This window comes from Nakaseomyces glabratus, chromosome H (genome assembly GCF_010111755.1).
Source record: "Nakaseomyces glabratus chromosome H, complete sequence".
Lineage (NCBI taxonomy): Eukaryota > Fungi > Ascomycota > Saccharomycetes > Saccharomycetales > Saccharomycetaceae > Nakaseomyces > Nakaseomyces glabratus.
In genome coordinates this window covers 969,395-991,277 of record NC_088958.1, presented here as the reverse complement: position 1 = coordinate 991,277, position 21,883 = coordinate 969,395, and the positions used below count along the sequence as shown (strand labels likewise).

The following is a 21,883-nucleotide window of genomic DNA, read 5'->3' as shown; positions in this document are numbered from 1 at the left end:
TGAATTTAATATTTAACCATCTAATTGGTTTGGTATATTGGTATTCACAACGAGAAGTACTGGTAATTTTTGCATGACATTGAGCTGTTTTAAGCTTGGCAATAAAACAAGAAAGCCATAAGTGCAAGGGATTATGTCAGGGTATAGGCCAGCGTTTTTGGATCAAAAGCCACCTCCAGGGTATATTGCTGGTGTAGGTAGAGGCGCGTTTGGTTTTGCAACTAGGGGTCAGAAAAACGAAACTCCTAGAGTACCGAAACGGTATACCAAGGAGAGCAATGACGATGACGATGAAGATGTATTTGCATCGATTGAAGAAAAGAGAGCCCGAAAAAGGGCTCCCAAGCCGGAAGAGAGATCAAAGGCTGATTTTATACCGCTAAAACGGAAACTCGCTAATGTGACAGAAGACCAATGGCTTAATCTACCAGAAGCTACCGATATGACCCGGAGAAATCGCAGAATTAGGTTGGAAGAACAGATGAATAGGAAAACATATGCAGCACCTGACTCTTTACTAGATTCCAATAGTGTTGATTTGGTGAAATTAACAGAGGAAAGGGAGAAGCTTCTTGCAAGACAGTTAGACACTGACTTTTTTGCAAAGAATGAGCCTAATGATCAAGAGATGAAAACTTTGAAGTATATAGCGGACATTGACAAAGACTCTGTAAATATTGTGAGAAGAGGCGATGACGAAGAGGTACAAAAGCAGCGGTTGGTCTTGAAGTCATACAGACGGGCAGAACCCAAAGATCCTACAAGTTGGATTGCTTCGGCTAAACTAGAGGAAAATTGTGGTAATTACGAACTTGCAAGGGAACTGATTCAGCAAGGGTGTTTACAATGTCCATTAGATGAGATAATATGGTTAGAAAACTTACGGTTGAATGTATCCAACAATGAAAAGAAGAAAATTATTGTTGCTAATGCAATTCGCTTTCAACCTAAATCGGTCGCATTGTGGTTGGAGGGAATCAAGTATGAGGAACAACCTGCCAATAAGTTTAGAGTTATACAAAAAGCATTAAGAGAAATACCTGCTGAAGAAGAAATCTGGAAACTAGCAGTCAAATATAACCCAAACGATTATGATAGTTTGAGAATATGTAAAAAGGCTTTAGAATTCATCCCAACAAGTTTTTATTTCTGGGCTATATTAATGAAAGAACCCTACGAGGACGTTATGAATACATTAGAAAAGGTCATAACTCAAAATCCCAAACAGATAGATTTGAAGGTTTACAAGTTAATGAATGAAGAAATACATAAGAAAATTGACTCTGTCAGTCAATGTAAGAGTGTGATCATTAAAGAGCTTGGTATAAATATGAAAGACATGGATAAGTCCGTAGTGACTAAATGGCTAGATAAAGTCGAAATATGGAATAAGAGCATTGCTGTTGATATAACTACTGCTTCTCTTTGTGAGGTAATTTTTGATAGCATAGGTGAGAAGATTGTTAAAGAATATGGATTGAATTACCTTGATAATATATCAAATGTTAAAATACAGATCATATTTTTAAAATCATATCTGAAGTTCGAGCCTACTAAAATAAGTGTTTGGCAAAAATTGAAAAATATCTGTGTGAAATCGTATAATATAGACAAGTTTTTTCAAGTATTTGAAGAGCTGCTTTTTGATCGTGACACCCAGAATAGTTATGAAATGGTGAAAATACATCCCAATCTAGTGTTGCTTTATGTGAAAGAGTTATGGAAACACGACGGGAATCCAGATAAGGCCCTAGAAATCTTGAGTAAAACCTTGAATGAAATTCCAAACTTTATAGAGGGTTGGCTAGCGAAAATAAAGATATTGTTGCAGACCGGTCGTCTAGATTGTGTTGCTTCTATATTTGATAAACTATTGAACTCTTTGGAAACTGCTAATTATGATGATCATAACAAGGAAAGATTACTCTATCGTCATGTTTCATTCTTACGTTTTATGGACGAGAATGAGAAAGCTGTTAGTTATATTGAAAACAAATATCTGCTGTTATTTCCACAGTCAGTAAAATTAAAATTGCAACTGGTCCAGATTTATGAAGATATGGGTATGAATAGTATATGTTCAAGGTTATATGATGATTATACTAAGAGATTGCCATCGCATGCAGTTTTCTGGATCGAATATGCTAATTTCATTCAAAGAACATCTGGAAACACATCCAGGGCTAGATCAATTTTGGACAAAGGCATTGTCCATAACCCAAGCAATGTTTCTTTAATTGTTGCTAAAGTTAAATTGGAGGAAACGGTGGGAAACTTTGCACAAGAAGAACTTTTAATATCGCAAGGCTTACAGACTTTTGCAAAGGATGCAGAATTATGGGCCTGTAGGATGAGGCTAAGTAAGTCAAAGAAATCTAGCCTGAAGAAGACGCTGTTTCAAGATGCTTTAAAAGCTACAAACAACTCATATCTTATTCTGTTTGAGGTTGGTAGGTCTTTCTACAATGACAATCAATATAAGGTGGCAATGAAATGGTTTGATAGAGCTGTCACCAAGCAACCTCGGTTTGGTGATGGGTGGGCATACATTTATAATTGTAAGCAAAAACTGAATGACGATTTGGATAAGTTGTTGGAAAAGGTTGCGGAGCTCGATCCTGCATATGGTGAAGAATGGATCAAAGTTTCCAAAAATGTGAAAATGCAATATCTGTCTTCACCTGTAATACTCAAGAAAGTTGCAGAGCGTTGTAAATGATTATAACGGCATTATTTGGTAAGCATAATAAATTGATTATACACTGTATAGTTATTAGCGGACAACTCAGAAAACTACAGTTATAATGATAATAAGCATTAGATGATTTTATGATTTTAATATAATAAAAAATAATTATTAGTAATTTGGGAAATCGGCTCTGACAAAAAGTCAGAGTAGTATTAGATATAAACAAAAAATAACAGGTTGTGAAATATATAAGAAAAAAAAAGAACTGTAATTGGAGGAAGGTCTGTTCTCGAATGCCTAATAAAATATAAGCAGATAAAGCCCAGCCTTTTATAACGAGTGTGTGAAATCAGAAAAAAAGACAACTCCATATTATGTTGTTTGGATACTAGACTTTCTATATTTCTAGAACCAGACATCTTAACGGAATTATTAAAATTGTCATAAATTAAAGACCTATGGGTACAATTCATAGCGTTGTTTTTCTTTCTAGTATGATGTTGATGAAGTAGATTAAGAGAAAGGTGGTTGTATTATCATCTGTCTTTCAGGTATCAAAAGATAATAAAAAAATAATGAAGCTGTAAGTTTTAGCTTTACCAAGCGTGGAATGCTAAAGCTTTTTATCGTTCAGTAATGTCTATAACATGAGCGAAGAATTGAATGGAAATAAAAGCGAAATAAAAAAAAATAGAATTAATAATTGAAGTGGTTTCTAATATTCATGAAACCGTTTATTTCTTCAACTTCAACTTTGGCTTCTTAATACCAGCCTTTGGAGTTGGGGAGACTGGAGTTGGGGAAGAAGTAGCAGACATTGGGCTCTTTTCAATGTCCATGGAAGCAGAGTGGGCCATGCCACCTGGAGCAGCACCGCCGATAGCAGAGTCAAAGATACCGTAAGTGATGTTTTCGTAACCGACGTGGCTAGCCATTGGGACGTATAGAGCTGGGAAGATACCCAATAGAAGCAAGTCAATAATACCGTAGAAGATAGCTTCGGAGTCTGGTTGTAGAACGTTACCACCGTCGGTGATACCGAAACAGACTGGCCAAGCGACCAAGTATAGGACGATGATTGGGCAGACGTAGATCAAGAAGCATCTCTTGATTTCCTTGTCGCCACACTTCTTAATCAAAGTGTAAGTGGTAGTCATCAAGGAGATGATGGAGACGATACCAGCACCGCAACCGATGGTGAAGTAACCCCACTTGTAAGTGGAGTGAACACAGGCAGCGATCAAGAAGCAGACGGAGAAGACACAGCCCATGGTACAGTTGAAAGCGACGTGCCATACTGGGGTCTTACCCAAGATGGAAGCTTGGATCAAAGGCCATGGCAAAGCCATGAACCAGCCGACGTATCTAGCGTAAAAGATTTGTCTAACACCTGGGTGTTGTTGTTGAGTGGAGGTTCTGACGTGGTTGTACTTAGCTCTGACTGGAATCCAACCCAAGTTAGAAGCGATGGAGAAGTAGGCGATGGCCATGAAGACATTTGGAGCGATAGCGGTCAAGTAGACGAATCTGTTGTTGACAGGCTTACGGAACATCAATAGGACGAAGACGATAGCTAGCAACAAGAACACACAGAAAGCAGCCCATAGCCAGTCGGAACCACGGCTAGTGATGTGGAAGTCAGCACCCGTAGGAGGGTTGATCTTGACGGCTTCGTTACCGCCTCTCTTGTACAAATCAACAAAAGTAGACATTTGGTAATTGTATCGAAATTAATTAGTTGTGATAGATTTGTTGTTAGGAAATGGATGTAAAGGAAGAAAGAATAAAATAGGAATAAAATGAAGCTTATGAAATCAAGAGCGAAGAGAATTAAAGAAAGTAGTAGCATCAACAATAAAGTGCCAATGGGCTTATATACAAAATGCAGGTAAGACCAGATGAGTGTCCAATCCAAGAAAACATTTACATTACCCAATTGAGTTGCAATTGAGTTCTTTTCAGTATTCCCTTCCTAATTTCATTCCCAATGTCGATGCTCTTTTCCGGATTATGTCTTATTCTGGCAATTGAGTTGTTTTTTTTTTTATCTGTTTTGTTGAAATGAAGGAATATATCGCTCACACAAGGCAGTATTGTACAAGTTCGATGCTTAATTGCTATGCTACCTAATTGCCAATTGCCAATTGGCAATAGTGAAGGACTGAAGGCCGAGGGGGTCCCTTGAGACATTTTTCCACTGTCCGGTGGAAAGTTTCCGTATATTCACCGAGAAAGGTAACGGAGGTTTGTGCGGATGAGTCTCAGACCTTAGGTAAGAGCGAGAAACAGCTATATTATTCACAAAAAGTCAATATGCCCAGGTTGTTTGTGTAGATCTACAGTATACGACCGTTGTGCTCATTTTTTGCGGTACTTATTCTGCCTCTGCCTCTGCCTCTGGCGGGCAGCTTTATCAGTGGACTGTGCTCCTTTGAGTGTATGCAGAACATGTAAATTACCCGTTTAGGAAAAGTGAGTGGGTACATCTTTTTCAAGTCTTCTTTGGGAGTGAAGCGGATTGTTGTGCTGGGGTGTCTGTGCGTTTGTGCATTCTGTGAGTTGTTTGTGCTTCTAGCAGAGATCTCTTGTGCATGGGTGGGGTGTGCGGGATATTGACTGTGCTATTTTGTGTACGCACACAATTACTAGGAGCCGGGACGGACTGTAGTGTCAACAGAAGCAGAATCTCAGGGGGGGACTGCTAGAGAAAATCGCTGAAGGGAAGGGGAATAGTGCTATGGAAATTGGAAAGCAAGAAAAACAAAACAGAACAAAACAAAACAAAGCAACTGAAAAGAAACAGAAAAACAAAAAAACAAAAAAAAAAATAACGCAATCCTGTACGTACTCTTCTGGGTAAATGGGTATTTGTTTTGCTTTTCCCTGCCGGAAACATGCAAATTACGTCATGCTAGTGTTTGTTGCTTGTTTTCAATTTCCTAGTTTGGATACTCAGGGGCAGTGGGTGTGTGGGTGTCCTTTTTCCCTTTGTCAATTGTAGTCTCCCATGTCTCCCATGTCTCCCAATGTTTTGATAGTGTCTCTTAGGGTTCCCAGTTGCACAGCGCACAGCACAAAATACTGTAGCGTAGACAAGGGCAAGGCATAAATAAGGCTGGATTTTTCCAGGATGCCGCTATCTTTGGACTGGACCAGTTCGATGCTGTTATTCAGTCGTCATCGGGAAGCGGGATGCGGGATGCGGGATGCGGGATGCGGCTGTCGTTTCTGGGATTCCAGGTCTCCCCTCGAGGACCAGATACTCTTTTGCCCCCCAGCAACTCTTTGAACGCTCACGAGATAAATTTGTATTAAATGACACACTCAGGTATGGGTCATGTGATCCGTGTTACCTAACGTGTTATATGATATATCAGCTGACTAGTTTCGTCCGTAGACCTGTTATCTTTGTTCCGCACTAAAGGGGGGAGGGAGCGGGGGCAAGGTGAGAGGAAAGTGTGTGGTGTTCCTTCCTCATTGTAGCATACCGGTGGATAGACTCTTGAGATTTTCTCGCAGAGCATAGAGCTCGAGCTCGACATTCTCTCAACGGGCCCTGTCCTCCTTTTGTTCTGTTGATAAAAGGGGAAACCGTAGATCCTTGTTCTTTATCAATGAAAGTGTTGCAAGCCCATAGCGAGTGATCCCAACCCATTATATAAGAAAACAACTGATGAGGTTGTGGAACTTGTCTTGCTCTTACCATAGAATGTTGTAAGCTTAAGGTAAAAGACCATTTAAACCACATACCCCAAACACCAGTAATAATGGGCAAGACAAAGTACCAAGAACTGCAGCCATTCTACCACGTCGCAGATGCGAGGTTGAGTGAAGGGCTTACGTACATCAAAGAGACCGACACATTGCTATGGGTGGACATCTACCGTGGCGAGATCCACCGTCTCGACAGTGTGTCTGCCTCGGGCACTGCAAACCACAAGGTGTTCAACGTTAGCCAGAGCACCTACAGCTCTGGCGCTGCCATCAAGTACCCAAAGACACCTACCCCGCTGCGCGAATCTGTTGGTTGTATCTTCCCAGTGATCACCGATGGTCAGGTGGACACTGTGCTGTTTGGCAGTAAGTTCGGTGTAGGCCGCTGTCAATTCAGCTCTGGCGAGTGGGAGTACCTAACGCTGTACTCACACTGCCCCGAGCTGGCTAGTGGTGACCGCTGGCTGGACCTGCGGTCCAACGACGGTAACGTCTCCCCAGATGGCAAGTCGCTGTATGTGGGGGTGATGTGCGACTTCCACGTGCCTATGCAAGACATCGGCGCCATTGTTCGCGTGGACCTGGTCGGTTCAGCTGCGCTCCCCTTGCCTGTACACCTGGTCATTGACAGAGTCAAGATCCCCAACGCGATCCACTGGAACAGCGCGGGCACCAAGATGTACTGGACTGACTCCTTGCACTTCTGTCTGTGGGAGCAGGATGGCGACGACAGCAGCACCAAGAAGAAGCTGATTGACGTGCAGCGCCACAACCCTGAGTTTGAATCCCCAGAGCCAGACGGATCCGCCACAGACTTGGTCAACAACGTCGTCTACGTGTGTGTATGGTCCACACACAAGGTGCAGAAGTACTCCCTAGAGGACGGCACACTGCTACACGAGTATGTCTTGCCGCAGTCCACCCCTCGGATCTCCTCCTGCTGCTTTGTCGGCAGGGATCTGTGCATCACCACCGCCAATTTGGACATCGAGCAAGGCAGCAGCGCCTCAGGTGACTCCGTCGGAGGCTGCATCTACAAGCTGACTGACGTGCTGGACTCATCCACCGACGTCGGCAGCGCCAAGAGACAGCCAGATATCTCTCAGCTGCCATGAATGGCTAGCAGGGGTGCTTCCGGTCCCTCCATCGGCGGCTCTCATTACCGGTATCTCTTTCCTCTCTGAACACACACCTATAAATAGACATTAGTTACGATACTGCATGTGTTTATTATATACGTATTTACGAACATTCTACTTCTAACTCTAGTATTTTCTAATTTCTTACTTTCTCCCCCCTCTCTCTGCACGGCTTTTCTCTGTTGTATAGTGTAAGTGTTGCCATGCTGAACCCCTCACCTTTAAACCCACCAGTATTGTAAGCATCCACCCCTCCCCCCCCCCTTTTTGCCTACTTGCCAACATCGCTCATTCTTGATCTTATCTCGATCTTCTCGAGGCATCGTCGATCGCAGCGTGGGAAGGGGAATATAAAGAAGACGCAATTGGAATTGATTATGTGTTACTTAGTAATATACCGTAATGGGAAGCGGACCAACCACATTATAACAATATCATAACAAATAACAAGATGGCTAGAGTCGCTATTATTATCTACTCCATGTACGGACACACTGCTGCGTTGGCTGAAGCCGAGAAGCGCGGTGTGGAGTCAGCCGGTGGTAAGGCCGACATCTACCAGGTCGCCGAGACGCTGACCGCTGAGCAGCTCGAGCAGTTCGGTGCGCCAGCCAAGGCGACTTACCCAATTGCGACCAGAGACACCTTAGAAGAGTACGATGCGTTCCTGTTCGGTGTGCCAACGAGGTTCGGTAACTTCCCACAGCAATGGAAGGCCTTCTGGGACGCTACTGGTGGCCTGTGGGCCAAAGGTGCTTTGCAAGGCAAGGCTGCAGGGTTCTTCGTGTCCACTGGTACTGGTGGCGGTAACGAGTCCACTGTGATCAACGCGATCTCCACTCTGGCACACCACGGTATCGTGTATGTGCCATTGGGTTACAAGAACGTCTTCGCACAGATCACCAACTTGCAAGAAGTGCACGGTGGTTCCGCTTGGGGTGCAGGTACCATTGCAGGCCCAGACGGATCCAGACAGCCATCTGAGCTGGAACTGAAGACCCACGAGCTGCAAGGTAAGTACTTCAGCGAAACCGTGAAGAAGTTGTGAGGGCCAAGCGATGGGGATTCTCTGTATCTTGGATCTCGGCAGCTGCCCTTTTTGGACTACGAAAATGAGGGGAGTGCCCAGTCAAAACCCACACAACCTCTTTGAGCTAGATCCCCGCATTCTGTGGATTTGCGAGATCTAGCCGCCTATCAAAAAAATGAGGAACGGTTACACCCATACATTACATACATATTTTAACTATAAAGTAAAGAACAACGACACTCTAGATTCTGTACACTACCCCCCGTGTATATACAGTACCTATGTAGATTCCTATGCAGACAAGAGCCCTTATGTCATCCAATACTCTCTTCAAAAGACACCCCTCCTGGCACCCTGTGTGTTTTTGCACGAATCCAATAGCACCCCCCCCCCTCATTCCCATTGAACCGATGCTTCGAGAGCACAACTATCACGTAGTACCACAGTCGAGGGTGTCCTCGATGAATTTCGGATTGACGGGGGAGTGCCAGACCAGGCAAATCACCCACAGACAACCGCCACACGGAACTAAGGGGGGGTAGTCTCCCGTTACGGCTGTAGCAGAATCCCTCGACCCACTGCGCGAATCCTTAATGCACATACAGACATACAGACAATGGGGGAGAGAGGGGCAGGGTCTCTTCCCTTCACCTCTCCCTCCCATCCCCCCCCCCCCTTAAGTGGAAATCGGATACCGCCACGATACAGAACAATCAGCGCACAGGGGATGCTTCCTGCCTCCCTCAGAGCTACACAAACACAGACACAAACACAGATACACACAGACACACACTGCCACCGTAACTCGTCTATCGAGTCCCGATCGCCATCGCATACATTACAAATACCCGCAGAGAAGCACCCGCACCATCACACACTTTTGGCTTCCCCCCTCCCCACACAGATACATATGCACACGCTCGCTCAGTTATCGCTTGTTAGACTACAGCCATCGGCTAAAGCCAATATTCCCGTCGTGGAACCCTGTTGTACCGATAGTACTACGATGATTTCTTAGCACAAGATTCGGGTCAGCGGGATTCGCCCTTGACCACCTCCTGTCACGGAACAGCCGAGCCCGTAAACATGGGGCATAGTATATAAACTGCTGTTCCATGGGCAACAAAGTGGTTCTTGCGTTTTTGTGTCTTGGGAGCGGCTAGCAACGGGCACGATAGCGCATGGAGATGTTGTTGAGAGACAGAAACGGGCGCAAGAGACGGAGCAGCGCCGGGGCCGGTAGTGGCGGTAGTGGCGGTAGTGGCGTTGGCGGTGTTGGTGGTGGCAGTGGCAGCGGAGCGGAGAACCGGGTGCGGAAGGTGCGTTTCAGCGAGACGGTGCAGTGCATGGCGGTGGATGGCGCAGGCGTAGTGCGGGCGCTCTCGGATGTAGTGCTGAGTGATTGCGTCAGCGTGGAGTACACGCTCTCTGGGCGGAGGAGCGGAGTGCGGCGGCGCTACGAGTACAACCGTGTGGTCACGTACGGGGACATAGAAGACTTTCTGCCCGGCGAGGCCGTCGATCAAGGCCTGCTCCAGCCGCCGCTCGGGGCAGTGCACGTCGAGGCAATACACCTCGGCTCGGTGCCGAAGACTGCAGTGGTGGTCGGGGAGAACGAAGTAGTAGATGTGCCACGCGATGCAATGGCAGGCATAGATATACTGCTCTCGGCGGATAGCAGCGCTGAGACTCTGTCGTTGCGACGGACACCGCGGAGCAGCAGCATACGTCTCACCGGCGCAGCTGCGGGACTCAAGCGCTCCGCATCGCTCTCGCCTCGGTCACTGTACAACAGTACCTTCATATTCAACTCCGACGACGATATAGACGCCGATGGCACCGACTCTGACACAGGCATAGACACCGAGGCGGAGACGGAGCGAAACGCGGACACGGACACAGACATCGATGACCCGACCGCCAAGAATCCGTATCCCGCCACACAGGCCAGTCTGCAACCACTAGCCCACGACAGAAACGCGACGGCAGGACCGCCACCCGACGTCTTGAACTAGAGACTACCTCGCACCGATAATACATTTGCATATATATCTATATATATATATTTTGTCATGACATCTGGCTATGTGCACACCAGGAACAATCACGCTGGAACACACAAACACACACATAGACGCCAGAACACTTTAACGACCTGCATCTAATACAAACTAAACGTTCTTGCTGAATACACACGCACTACTACTGAGAGCAGCAGATTTGCCTCCTGCTTATATAAGTCGTCCACAGTACTATGTTCCCCTCTCAGCCCGTTGGGACTGTTTGTTACCCGGCCCCCTTAATTTGTGGGACCAACCCGTTCCTTAGACTCGTCCGCAGTAGTCTGTGTACGGGGGGTCTAGGGTGATCTCATCACCGGATCCCGGTCCGCATCGAGCTGAGCACACCGCTAAGCTTCACAATGTTGTGTGATGGAAGCTGTGCACTTGGAGGTCTATAACTTCTACTTGAGAACACATTAGCCGCTCAGCAGTCCTATAGTGATCTGAACTAGTGGCTCTCTTGAGTGGGTTCTTGCGTCGTGAGCAATTTTGTGCTGCGGTACACCGGTGTGATTCAGACAGGAAATACGGTGCTTTGAAGCGGGTAAGTTTATAAGCGTTGGCGCCCAAACGACTAAAACATCAATAGAAGAGTCTGGCAGAAAAATGAGCGAGCACAAGGAGGATGATCAGTCTGTGGAGGAGGCGGTGATGAAGTATGTTGGGTCGCTCTCCGGTGGCGCGCGCGGTGATGACGGCGATGCAGTGCCAGAGACTGATGGTGGCGCTCTGTTAGAGTCGCATACGGGCAATGGTGGAAAGAGTAAGAAGAGTAAAAAGCGTAGAGGTTCGAAGGTTTCTAAGCGTGAGAGGAAACGTTCGCTGGAGGGAGGCCACTCAAAAAAGTTGAAGCTTTCTGAGGATATTAGCAACAACGTGCCCGACATAACATCTGCTGACGACGAAGGTTTCATAGTTGATCCTGACCTTGCCGATCTCGAAGACCCAAGCGTCATGATGGATCAGCCTGATCCCATAGTCCAGAAGGCTCTATTGGCGTCTAGGGATGTGGATAAGACCACTGACCTCAGCCAGTACAACAGTGATGGTCAGTCTTCTAGCGATGAAGCGAAAGCCATGAAAGATCTAGAGAGCTATGTGGAAGGTCAACAGCATGATCTCGCTGTTGATGGGGGTGCAGATACCGAACAGCCCCAAGATAAACTGAACTATGAACCAAATGACCAAACGCTGGATATTGGTCTCGGCGATGGCTCAAGATCTTACGATGATGAATTGTCAAATCCCCTGTCAAAACCTCTAGAAGGTAAGAACTACCAGGAGGTTCTACCTAAAGTGATTAACACAAAACAACGTAATGATACCACATTCGGAAACAAGATTACCCTAGGCGGTACTGAATATGATGTTGATGTTCCTGAAAGTGTAAGAGTTCGGCAATTGTTGAAGGAAGCCGTGATAAACGCTTCGAAACTGGTTGATAAGGAAACAGCCGATTCGGTAAGAGCTGCGTCGAAGAAAGGTGCAGGAGGTTCGGTACAACCTGATGGTAGGATTATTAGTAGTAAAGCGTTTTCAAAGGAGGAAGATGAAGCCCTAGAGAAATTTGTTAACGAGTATCAAATCATTGAAGGCGTGACGAGAAGGCAAGTTTGTGAAAGAATTTGGAATTCGGATAGACCAAGGGACAATTTTTGGCATAGCATATACCAAGTATTACCATATCGTACCAGCGCTTCGATATATAAGCATATGAGAAGAAAGTATCATATCTTCGAACAACGTGGTAAATGGAACAAAGAGGAAGATGAGATATTAGAGAAACTGTGTAAAGACAAAGAGGGTCAATGGGTAGAAATTGGTAAAGTTCTTGGCAGAATGCCTGAAGACTGCAGAGATAGGTGGAGGAATTATGTGAAGTGTGGTGGCAACAGATCTGCAAATAGATGGACTGCTGAGGAAGAAGAGATGTTAAAACGTGTTGTCAATGAAATGATGGAAGAAGCCAATGGTCAATATAGAGGAATGGATGAAAGTGGAAATAATATTGGTGAACTCGGTTCGGGCGATCAAACTGACCTAGGCATAGATGACTCAAATAGCATGATTTCTGATAAAAAAGAAAATAACTTAAGCTTCAAGGATGTTATAAATTGGACTATCGTAAGTGAAAGGATGCAAGGTAAAAGATCACGTATTCAATGTAGGTACAAATGGAACAAGATGCTCAAGCGTGAAGCCTCTGATAGACTAGATTCTAGGGATGAAGAAGATATGAAATGGCTTTTTAAAAGAATTATACAACTAGAAATCACTGATGAAAAATCGCTTGACTGGCAAGAATTAGCCGAATCGAATCCAAGTTCAGAAATGACTCCTTTGGAAGCTGAAGTATGTTACGACAAACTAAAAAGGTTAGTTAAAGAGATAAAAAACAAGAATCCAACCGAGGTAGCTACTAAAGTCTTAGCACATTTCGAATACCAAGCCTCTGACGATATAGAAACAAATAAACAATTGCACACACATACAGCAAAATTCATTAGGGTGCATCCAAGTACGACACTAACCAGTCATGCAGTGGAAGTTCTGCAGAATAGACGCTAAAATAATGATATAGCATTCATGGACATTGCATTTTTATACTTATTAGTATATTCATTTTTGTAGATAAGAGCTAAATTAGCACTTAGTTGTAAATTTATAAATCTTCTGAACTTTATTTAGCTTTACTATCGTCGTGGTAGTAATCTATAAGTATATTTGATACGTTAGGGAAACAAGGGAAAACAAGAATGATATTGAAAGAGGAAACGAAAATATAGTGAATATTAGCTGGTATGTATGTTGCCCCCATGGTATTCGTCTTGGGAGTTAGATTTAAGCGTGTATCTCTTGCTTCTTCTTTGTGGTCTCTAACTTGTCAAATTCACCTTTTGTTTGCAACAATACATCAAAAATGAAGCAATGGCCGCCATTCAACCACAAAGTTAATTTCACACCTTCACAAAATGCCACAAATCTGTCGATTACAAGCTTTTCACCAGCTTTGTTCGCATCATAATTAGACCTTACTTGCAATTCAATATACTTCTCAAGTTGGAAAACAAGCTCATCAGGGTCGTTTTCGAAGTCCACGTAACTCTTGTGCAACTGCGTTTGCAAGTACTGTAAGAACACATCAAGCTCAGCATAGTATTTCTCAATGTAGTTTGAGTCGTCCGGCAGTTGCCGGTACTCATGCATCGGTATGTTGCTCTTCTTGGTCACAACAGCACCAGCATAGTTAAGCTCCTCACCGAAATGACCGGCCGGTGGTATAATTATCTTGCTTGAGACCTCTTTTGAATATGGTCTGCAACTAGGTCTGGCAATAACCAGTGGTCTGTAAGATATTTTTGCCAACGCTCTACGCATCAGTGGCCAGTACATGTCTTTCTTTGGTTTCTGTAAATGTGTTTGGAGTATTGCTATTAACTCTGGTTTATGCGCACGTAGGCACTCTGTTTATATACTTTGAATAGCGAAATATATACTGTGGGTTGGTTACCCCAGAGCCATTGCACAATAGGCAATACCCATCTTACAGTTTCGTGTTTGACATCTTGTTCATTGGGGCCTCATCATTGAACAATGGCATTCTTTTCAGGGTGCAGCTTCTGATTTGCACCATTGTTTCTTATCTTGCAGTCAACTCAAATTAATGTCTAAGATGATCTTTGTTTTAGGGAAAAGTGCTGATGATAACCAAATTCAGTTTGGAAGTGGTCAGTTAGGGGAACCCTAATATAGTTTGTGTTAGTTGGCGATGCCAATTGCCACTTAGATGCTTGAGTCTTATTACTAGTTGATAAACGTTGATATAAGACTTTATATACTCAGATGTTGAGGAGAAATTTGAAGCTATTTCCTGTAGGGGTTAAGAGTATCGCAACCATGTTTATTCCAACTACACAAAAGGTTGTCTTGATTGATGGTAAGAGTGACGACTATGATGTTATTAAGTATCAGGATTTTGCAGTGCCCTCGATTGGCAGCACCGATGTCCTTGTGAAGAATAAGTACGCCGGTGTCAACTTCATAGAAGCATATTTCCGTAAGGGATACTACCCTTGTGAACTGCCATATGTTCTTGGTAGAGAGGCCAGTGGTGAAGTGGTTCAGGTTGGCTCAGAAGTGAAGGACTTCAAAATTGGTGATAAAGTTGCATACCTGGGTGGATCAACGTTTGCGCAATACACAAAGAAGAGTACTGAGAATCATATAATGAACCTCGGACAATCTTGTCCTGACGAGGACTTAAAACTCTATGGATCATCCCTAGTGCAATGTTTGACGGCCATCTCTTTCATTGATGAAGCATATAAGGTCATGGAAGGTGACTATATCTTGGTCTATGCAGCATCAGGTGGTGTTGGATCCATCTTGTGTCAATTGATTTCTCAAAGGAAAGCGCATGTCATCGCTGTGGCTTCCTCAGCTGAGAAATTAGCAATGGCAAAAGAAAATGGCGCTGAGTTTTTAATTAACTATGCAGAGGATGACATCTTGGAGAAAGTCATGCAATATACAAATGGGAAAGGTGTTCATGCTGCGTTTGATTCCATTGGTAAAGACACCTTTGAAACTGATCTTGCTGCACTGCGCAGAAAGGGTACTTTAGTATCATTCGGTAACGCCTCAGGTATGGTGCCACCATTTGCAATCAACAAATTATCTCCTAAAAACTTGAAGCTTCTAAGGCCCCAGGTATACGGTTACTTGGGCACTAGAAGTGAGTGGGACCACTATTGCTCTATATTCAAACACTTTGTTCAGTCTAAGAGCTTGAAAGTTGACATTAGTGGCATTTACCCGTTATCTGAGTACGCAGAGGTTGCTAAATTGCTTGAAAGGAGACAAACTACTGGAAAAGTAACTCTTGAAATTCCTCAATAAACTTAAATCATGGGAATGGGAATCGGGATTTTTACATGGGGGAGGTCTGTGTTCTAGGATATTTTATAGACTGATAAATACTCTAAATTTAATTTACAGATTGTTTTTATGCACTTATCTCCCTACACTTTATATAGCATAAGTACTAATACTTGGGACACTTGCCAGTTATATCAATAATTGAGCCTTATTTGCATCGTTCTCGGTGATTTATGTGATGATACTAATGTTTCTCGTTGGCGTTTAAATTTGATCAGATAGCTAGTGTACATAACTATTGAGTATATTTTATGTGAAATTTCACTTTTGATCAGTTAATGGTATAAAAGCAATATAAATTTAATATATACCTGGTTTTTTTCAATCTAGCTCTTCACTTATTTCTATTGAGTTGTTTTTGTGAACCAGAATAATATATAATCATTTTTGTAACTTTGTGAACCAAATATTCAAAAAATGGCTAAATTAAAACACCAGGTATAAATATCTCCCCAACTTTTAATTGATGTTAAACTTGGAATTATTTCTAAAAAAGTTCTCCTGTTGTTTTTTTATTCTTAATTATTTTTTACCATTCTGATTAGTTTTATTTATTTTATCTATGTTTTCCAATTCGTTAATACTTAAAGGTAGACAAACAGATCAAGTTTAATAAAATATCCAAGAATTATTGAATTTAATCCAGTGTTCTCATATTGATTGATTTTATTTTTTGTCTATTTTATTATACCGATTTAATAATTATTTATTTTTTTTTTGATATATTAATCTTTTCATTTTACTTTATTTTTTTTTACTCACTGATATGTTTTCATTTTCCTCTAAGTCAAAGATTGACAGATTTACTGAACAACCTGTGTCGTTTAAGGAAAAGTTCTTATCTAAGAAGGCAAGGTTCAAGGAATTTGTAAAGACAAAGGTCTTTAATAGGACCCCTTCCCCACCTCTCATTGAATTCTCTGAGGAGTATTTATTCGACTGTTATGCACCTTTTGATTTGGAGGCACAGATTAAAAGGGATCCTGCTCTAACTATTCTATCCAGAAAAGTGAAGAATAAGTGCTACTCTATAAGAGATTATAAGAGAAAGGTTTTTAATGGTTCTGCTAGAACATTCTTTAAGGATAAAGCTAGCTTGTGGGCAGGGTGGTCTACAGATTCTGAAATTCCTGTTTCCAATAAATATACTGCAGCTTACCCTAGTCCTGTTAACTCTTCCGATGACACCCTACCAGTATTAGCCCCTATTGACGCCTTTTCTATTCTTGCCGCTACTAAAACTGCTGAGACTGATTACCAATACTTGGCTAATGATTGTTATGTTCACTCAAATAGAGGAGTGGAAAATGCTGCTGCTATCTCTGTCAATGCAAAATGTTCTGAGGTTGATTTACGCAATTTCACTGATAGCCAAGATGAGAGATTTGTTCCGATGCAAGAAGCTTTTGAAAAGAGTGTGTCAATGGAAGAACAATTCTTTGCAGATATTTCTACTGATAATATAGGGTTAAAACCTGCTGAAACTATTAATGCTACTGATATAGGAAGCTTTTTCAAAGATGCCTCCAATATTGATACTTGGAAGTCGACTGTTTTGAAACCTATCACTAATGTAGTCAATAATAATAATAATAATAATAATAATGTTATAAAGAATGTTACATTTAAGGATTCCAATCACGATTTAACATTTAAATCAGACGATCATATCGTTGTTGCGACCCATGAAGACTCATTAGGTGCTATATCCATTGATGTTATCGCCGCTACCAATTCTATTGATCCTGGAGTTGTTGTGAACCATACTTACTCCGATGACGATAGCATTGACTATCTCACCAGTTTGAGAAGGACACATGAGGAAAATCATGATACGACTGATAATAACTCAGAATTTGTAATTGAAGGTTTCCAGGAGTCTAAGACGAAAATTCATGAAATTGATGAAACACCAGCTGATGCTACTGCTGAAGAAGCTAGTTATGATCGTAGGACCAATAATGAATTGGTAGGTAATTCAGGTAGCTTACGTAAATTTGGAAACTTGCATACAGACGCTGACGATACTACTTCCTTTTTGGATAGTACAATTTCTGATATTGCCGCTGATGAGGATGTTTTCTCTTTTGAAGAAGTGGAAGATCAGGAGGAGGAATCGACCAAGAGTGATAGTAATGGAGTAAGAACTCACATGCTTAATTCACTGCCAGCAATCTCAGAAGATGACGCTGAAGGACTAAAAGCTTCAAGCGACACTTCCGAAGTCACTGAGACATGCCCTACCACGCAATTCAACTGTAATATCTTGAATAATAAAGATCCACAAAACAGATCAACTGATCTAAGTCATTCAATCATAATAGCCAACGATAGCCAATATCTATCGCCATGTCGCTCTCAAAATTCTCTAGTTATCGATATTCTTGAAGAGGATTCCTGCGCAGAGGAGACCTCATTTAAGTACTCCGACAAAGGTCAAGAAACAGGTGATAATTGTTCAGCTAATAGTTGTATCAGAGTGAATGATAATATATTAAATCTTGAAGAGTCTGAGAACTCAATTTTAATAATTCAAGAAGAATGTCAGTTTACTCATGTAACAAAAGCTAGCCAATCTATTTCAAGTCACAATGTGGAGAATTCCTTGAAAAGACAAGGATCTGATATTGAGAAATCTGATTCTACTGATGGAGAAACTAACATTAAGAATCCTCTATTGAAGAGGCAAAGGGTATCTTCTGAAGAAACCGTTTTGGATGAAGGTTATTATTCAGTTCAGGCGCCGAACTCGAATGAAATCTTCTCCAAAAAGATTTCAGAAGAAGTGACCATTGTCGATAATTTAGAGAACAGTAAATTTAATTTAGAGAAGAAAAAAACTGGTGGTAGCTCTTACCGTAAGACTAATGAAAATCACTTGAATGAGGATGTTTGTAACTATTCTGAAGACTTATTAGGTGAACAAGTTGTAGAAACTTCTTGTGAAGAATTCAAAAATTTGAAAAGCAGGTTTTCAGATGTTGATAATAATGAGTCGTGTAGTGGTGTCAAAGATCATTGCTCTCAAGGATCTGTTGATGTTGGTTCTAAATCTGTGCTTCAATGTGGTGCCACCATTGAAGAATCAATAATATCAACGAATGCCTTGAAAAACGAATCTGTTCGTGATTTACCTTCTAATTTCGAGGTAAAGAATGTTTCTGATCTCTCAAATTTGGACAGTAATACTAACAGTCTAGAAAACTCTTTCAAAGATCAATGTAAATTTGGGATTGACATAGTTAAATCATTCATTAAGTCTTCTAAGGTTAATGAGTCCAATACGGAAATAGATGAATCTGTTGAGAGCCTTCTCGATATTGAGGAACAATCGGACTATGAGTATTTTTTGGTCCCAACATTTAGAGGTGAACTTAAAAATAAGATCAGTCTGTCTAGTTTTATTAGCTCTGAAAAAGAGAATAGCATTCGAGTGAATTCAAAGATATTTAATAAGACATTTCAATGTGTTAAAAGGCCCATATCGTTCAGAAATAAAACATTTTATGAAAATGAGCTAGAAGCAGGTCCAGATTATGATGAACTGCCTGAATTTTCAGATTTTGGATCAGATATCGAGTCGGGAAGCATATCTATGCCATCAAAAGGTAGTATAAGATTTGACAATAAATCTTACGTTTGTGTTTTTGACAAGAACAAGGCGGTTGATAGTAGTAATAGTAAGAACGAAGTTAGTACTATCTCAAGTTCGACAGGGACATCTGATTGCTCCTTGTCACTGAATAATTGTTCCGGCAGATTATTCAATCCAGAAAAAAGGTCGATATTGAAGAAGAAGATCAGCGATAAAATATTTCAAGAAGCTAATCGTATGGTCTCTTGTGATAATATAGGTATCGATTCTTTTTTGAAAATGTTGGATAAAGGTGAAGATGAAAGGGCATCTGATATGGATTCTATCTCTACCAAGAAGCACATGCAACTTAGAAATTACTTTGACAATTTTGTGAATAAGAATGAGGACATGAATTCAAGCATTTACGAACAATTTGAAAGGTGCATTGAGGCTACAGCAGATAATATCGGACGGCCAATCTATGACTATGACTGTCTTAATGGCAAAGAGAGGGAACTAATTGACGAAATGATTTGATATTTTATTCTAATACTGCTACAGCTTTAAATCATAATTTGTCAATTTCATATTCCTCGTTATTTCAGATATTAATTGATTTTCTGTATCTATTATTTTTTGAGGTGATCTACACTATTTACATCCGATGGTTGTTAGTTTGAACAGCGATTAAAACTAAATCCAGTGTCGCATAGGACATGCTGTTTAATTAGGTTACCTACATCCTTGACGTACATATCTAACTACTGGCTTGTTCTCTACGAGAAATTTTATTATGGTTGTATCACATTAGTGTCAACTATCTGTTTGGTATCTTTAATGGCAACTTCAACCCTTAATCCCCTACGTTTTAGAACTTTAACGGCTCTTAAGTTCTGAATCTAATTTCAGTAGATGCCATTTTTGATTTTTTTCCTGGTTTTATTATGATGTTTAATCGAAAGTCATAGTCCTTGTTTTATCTAGACACTAGAAACCATTTGCTTAGCACTTTTAAAACTGAACGTATTTTCCAATCACAGTTAGCATTCTTTCGTTGTTTAATTTTTAATCCGGTCATTTCATCCGGTATACTAAAGCCAATACTGCTAATGATGATTTTATTCTAAGTCCCTTCTCCGTCTAAGAGTTTTTTTTTCACGATCCCAGATGAATATTAGTAACCGTTAGTTATCAGTACGACTCCTATAGTTTTGCATTTGAAGGCAATTGCTTTTCGTTTCCATTTCCCCTTTATTAGTGTTTAGCAATTGAAAGCGCTTTACCTTAGCTAAAGTGTTTGGTATCGTGAATGTGTTTAGAATAGCGGCCAAATGTGAATAATATATTCAAATTAGCTGTCTTGGTAGATCATGTTATAAGACGAAAAACAAACGATATGCGGAACTACAAAATGTCCATGTATTAGAACATAGCTCCCTTAATGTTTTATGTCGGATCGAAAATTTCCCCATTAGATTTGACGGCATGGACACTATTACCATTAGTTTCTGATATATTGCTTAGACGGCATATTAAGATGTTTTAACTTCGCTAAAGATGAACAATAATTAGGAAGCAGACAAGCATTTCGGACAACTTTTGGAGTACCGCATATTTTATGGCTTGTCAATACGTCACAGTAATAATAAATTTACTCTCCTTCTCTAATAATACTTGTTTTAGCTGCATTAGTCATTAGTTCAGATAATTTCATGTTCCCATAAAACTCTACTTGGTTCTTATTATTAAACTTAATTATTAGAACAGTATTTTACAAATTCAAATGGTATTAGATGAATAATACACAATTTACCTACGGTATCTTTATTTTCGTCAAATTAGAAGTCATTTGCATGTAAGTTGGCATAACTGGACTACAATATAGTATTGCTACGGTATTACTAAGTATTATCACCTTTCTGATAGGAGTTTTCTTCCATTGTTATAGTTAAGTTTGAGCTAGACATTTAAGATCTCGAAAGCAAGGAAGCTCAGAGTATGACTATTTATAGCCTAGGTTAAGGCAGCTAACAGGAAAAAAATTAAAAAAACAAAATAAAAAAAATAATAAAAAATGAAGTAAACTCACCTTAGGTCCTACCTTTTTATTTTTACATTTACCAAATATTTTAATTCTAAATTTCTAACTTAATTCTATACTATTAGTGTTAATAATTGGCTAGTTTATCGTAGAATATAATAGTATTGTGGCATTTTGTGTTCGGCAAAATCCACAAAACCTACTATTATCTTCAAAGTTGAGTACACGTAGATGTTCTAAATTTACTTTGTATAATGACATCACTTGATATATCACTTTTTCTCCAGCAACTATTTTTTGTATATTTATAGAAATTTGGCGTATTACTCTCTAACGTCCCAATGGTCCAATAGTCCAGTGGTTTAAGACGTCGTCTTTACACGGCGAAGATCCCGAGTTCGAACCTCGGTTGGATCACAAGACGTTTTTTTTTTGCTAATAGTTTTGTTTCCATCACCAACATGAAGCTATATATACATATCATAAGAAATGTCGCATTGTTTGCAATGGGTTCAGAACTTCTTTTTTACCTATGATATTATTTTAATGAGTTTTCGCCTATTCATTCTTTCGATCAAGATATTGTCTTTACCCGGTCACCTCTTACTCTGTCTATCCTAAGAAGATAATAGCAATGTGGTACTGGCAGTAACGGTACAGCACCTAAAAACTAATGCTAATCTTACAAGAAG

General features: G+C 41.1%; 9 protein-coding genes and 1 non-coding gene across 10 annotated transcripts; 8 read left to right on the top strand and 2 right to left on the bottom strand.

Annotated features, from left to right (window-relative positions):
• Window positions 1–133: 133 nt before the first annotated feature.
• On the top strand, window positions 134–2,719 carry PRP6 (U4/U6-U5 snRNP complex subunit PRP6; the record flags this gene model as incomplete). Its single annotated transcript, XM_447236.1, has 1 exon — window positions 134–2,719. The coding sequence occupies one exon, from the start codon at window positions 134–136 to the stop codon at window positions 2,717–2,719; it is 2,586 nt and encodes an 861-aa protein (XP_447236.1).
• A 704-nt stretch (window positions 2,720–3,423) lies between these two features.
• GVI51_H09955 (opsin family protein) lies at window positions 3,424–4,401 on the bottom strand (the record flags this gene model as incomplete). Its single annotated transcript, XM_447235.1, has 1 exon — window positions 3,424–4,401. One exon carries the CDS (start codon window positions 4,399–4,401, stop codon window positions 3,424–3,426), a length of 978 nt encoding a protein of 325 aa, XP_447235.1.
• Window positions 4,402–6,456: 2,055 nt separating this feature from the next.
• GVI51_H09933 (regucalcin) lies at window positions 6,457–7,518 on the top strand (the record flags this gene model as incomplete). Its single annotated transcript, XM_447234.1, has 1 exon — window positions 6,457–7,518. One exon carries the CDS (start codon window positions 6,457–6,459, stop codon window positions 7,516–7,518), a length of 1,062 nt encoding a protein of 353 aa, XP_447234.1.
• A 475-nt stretch (window positions 7,519–7,993) lies between these two features.
• On the top strand, window positions 7,994–8,590 carry PST2 (the record flags this gene model as incomplete). The annotated part of the gene is made up of 1 exon (XM_447233.1): window positions 7,994–8,590. One exon carries the CDS (start codon window positions 7,994–7,996, stop codon window positions 8,588–8,590), a length of 597 nt encoding a protein of 198 aa, XP_447233.1.
• A 1,163-nt stretch (window positions 8,591–9,753) lies between these two features.
• GVI51_H09889 (uncharacterized protein) lies at window positions 9,754–10,587 on the top strand (the record flags this gene model as incomplete). The annotated part of the gene is made up of 1 exon (XM_447232.1): window positions 9,754–10,587. The coding sequence occupies one exon, from the start codon at window positions 9,754–9,756 to the stop codon at window positions 10,585–10,587; it is 834 nt and encodes a 277-aa protein (XP_447232.1).
• A 654-nt stretch (window positions 10,588–11,241) lies between these two features.
• On the top strand, window positions 11,242–13,203 carry REB1 (DNA-binding protein REB1; the record flags this gene model as incomplete). Its single annotated transcript, XM_447231.1, has 1 exon — window positions 11,242–13,203. One exon carries the CDS (start codon window positions 11,242–11,244, stop codon window positions 13,201–13,203), a length of 1,962 nt encoding a protein of 653 aa, XP_447231.1.
• A 273-nt stretch (window positions 13,204–13,476) lies between these two features.
• FMP23 (Fmp23p) lies at window positions 13,477–14,028 on the bottom strand (the record flags this gene model as incomplete). Its single annotated transcript, XM_447230.1, has 1 exon — window positions 13,477–14,028. One exon carries the CDS (start codon window positions 14,026–14,028, stop codon window positions 13,477–13,479), a length of 552 nt encoding a protein of 183 aa, XP_447230.1.
• A 450-nt stretch (window positions 14,029–14,478) lies between these two features.
• Window positions 14,479–15,534, top strand: ZTA1 (NADPH:quinone reductase; the record flags this gene model as incomplete). Its single annotated transcript, XM_447229.2, has 1 exon — window positions 14,479–15,534. One exon carries the CDS (start codon window positions 14,479–14,481, stop codon window positions 15,532–15,534), a length of 1,056 nt encoding a protein of 351 aa, XP_447229.2.
• An 805-nt stretch (window positions 15,535–16,339) lies between these two features.
• Window positions 16,340–19,687, top strand: GIP1 (protein phosphatase regulator GIP1; the record flags this gene model as incomplete). The annotated part of the gene is made up of 1 exon (XM_447228.1): window positions 16,340–19,687. The coding sequence occupies one exon, from the start codon at window positions 16,340–16,342 to the stop codon at window positions 19,685–19,687; it is 3,348 nt and encodes a 1,115-aa protein (XP_447228.1).
• A 1,847-nt stretch (window positions 19,688–21,534) lies between these two features.
• tV(UAC)1 lies at window positions 21,535–21,608 on the top strand. The gene has a single exon. It is a non-coding gene; the product is annotated as a tRNA-Val (tRNA).
• Window positions 21,609–21,883: the final 275 nt, after the last annotated feature.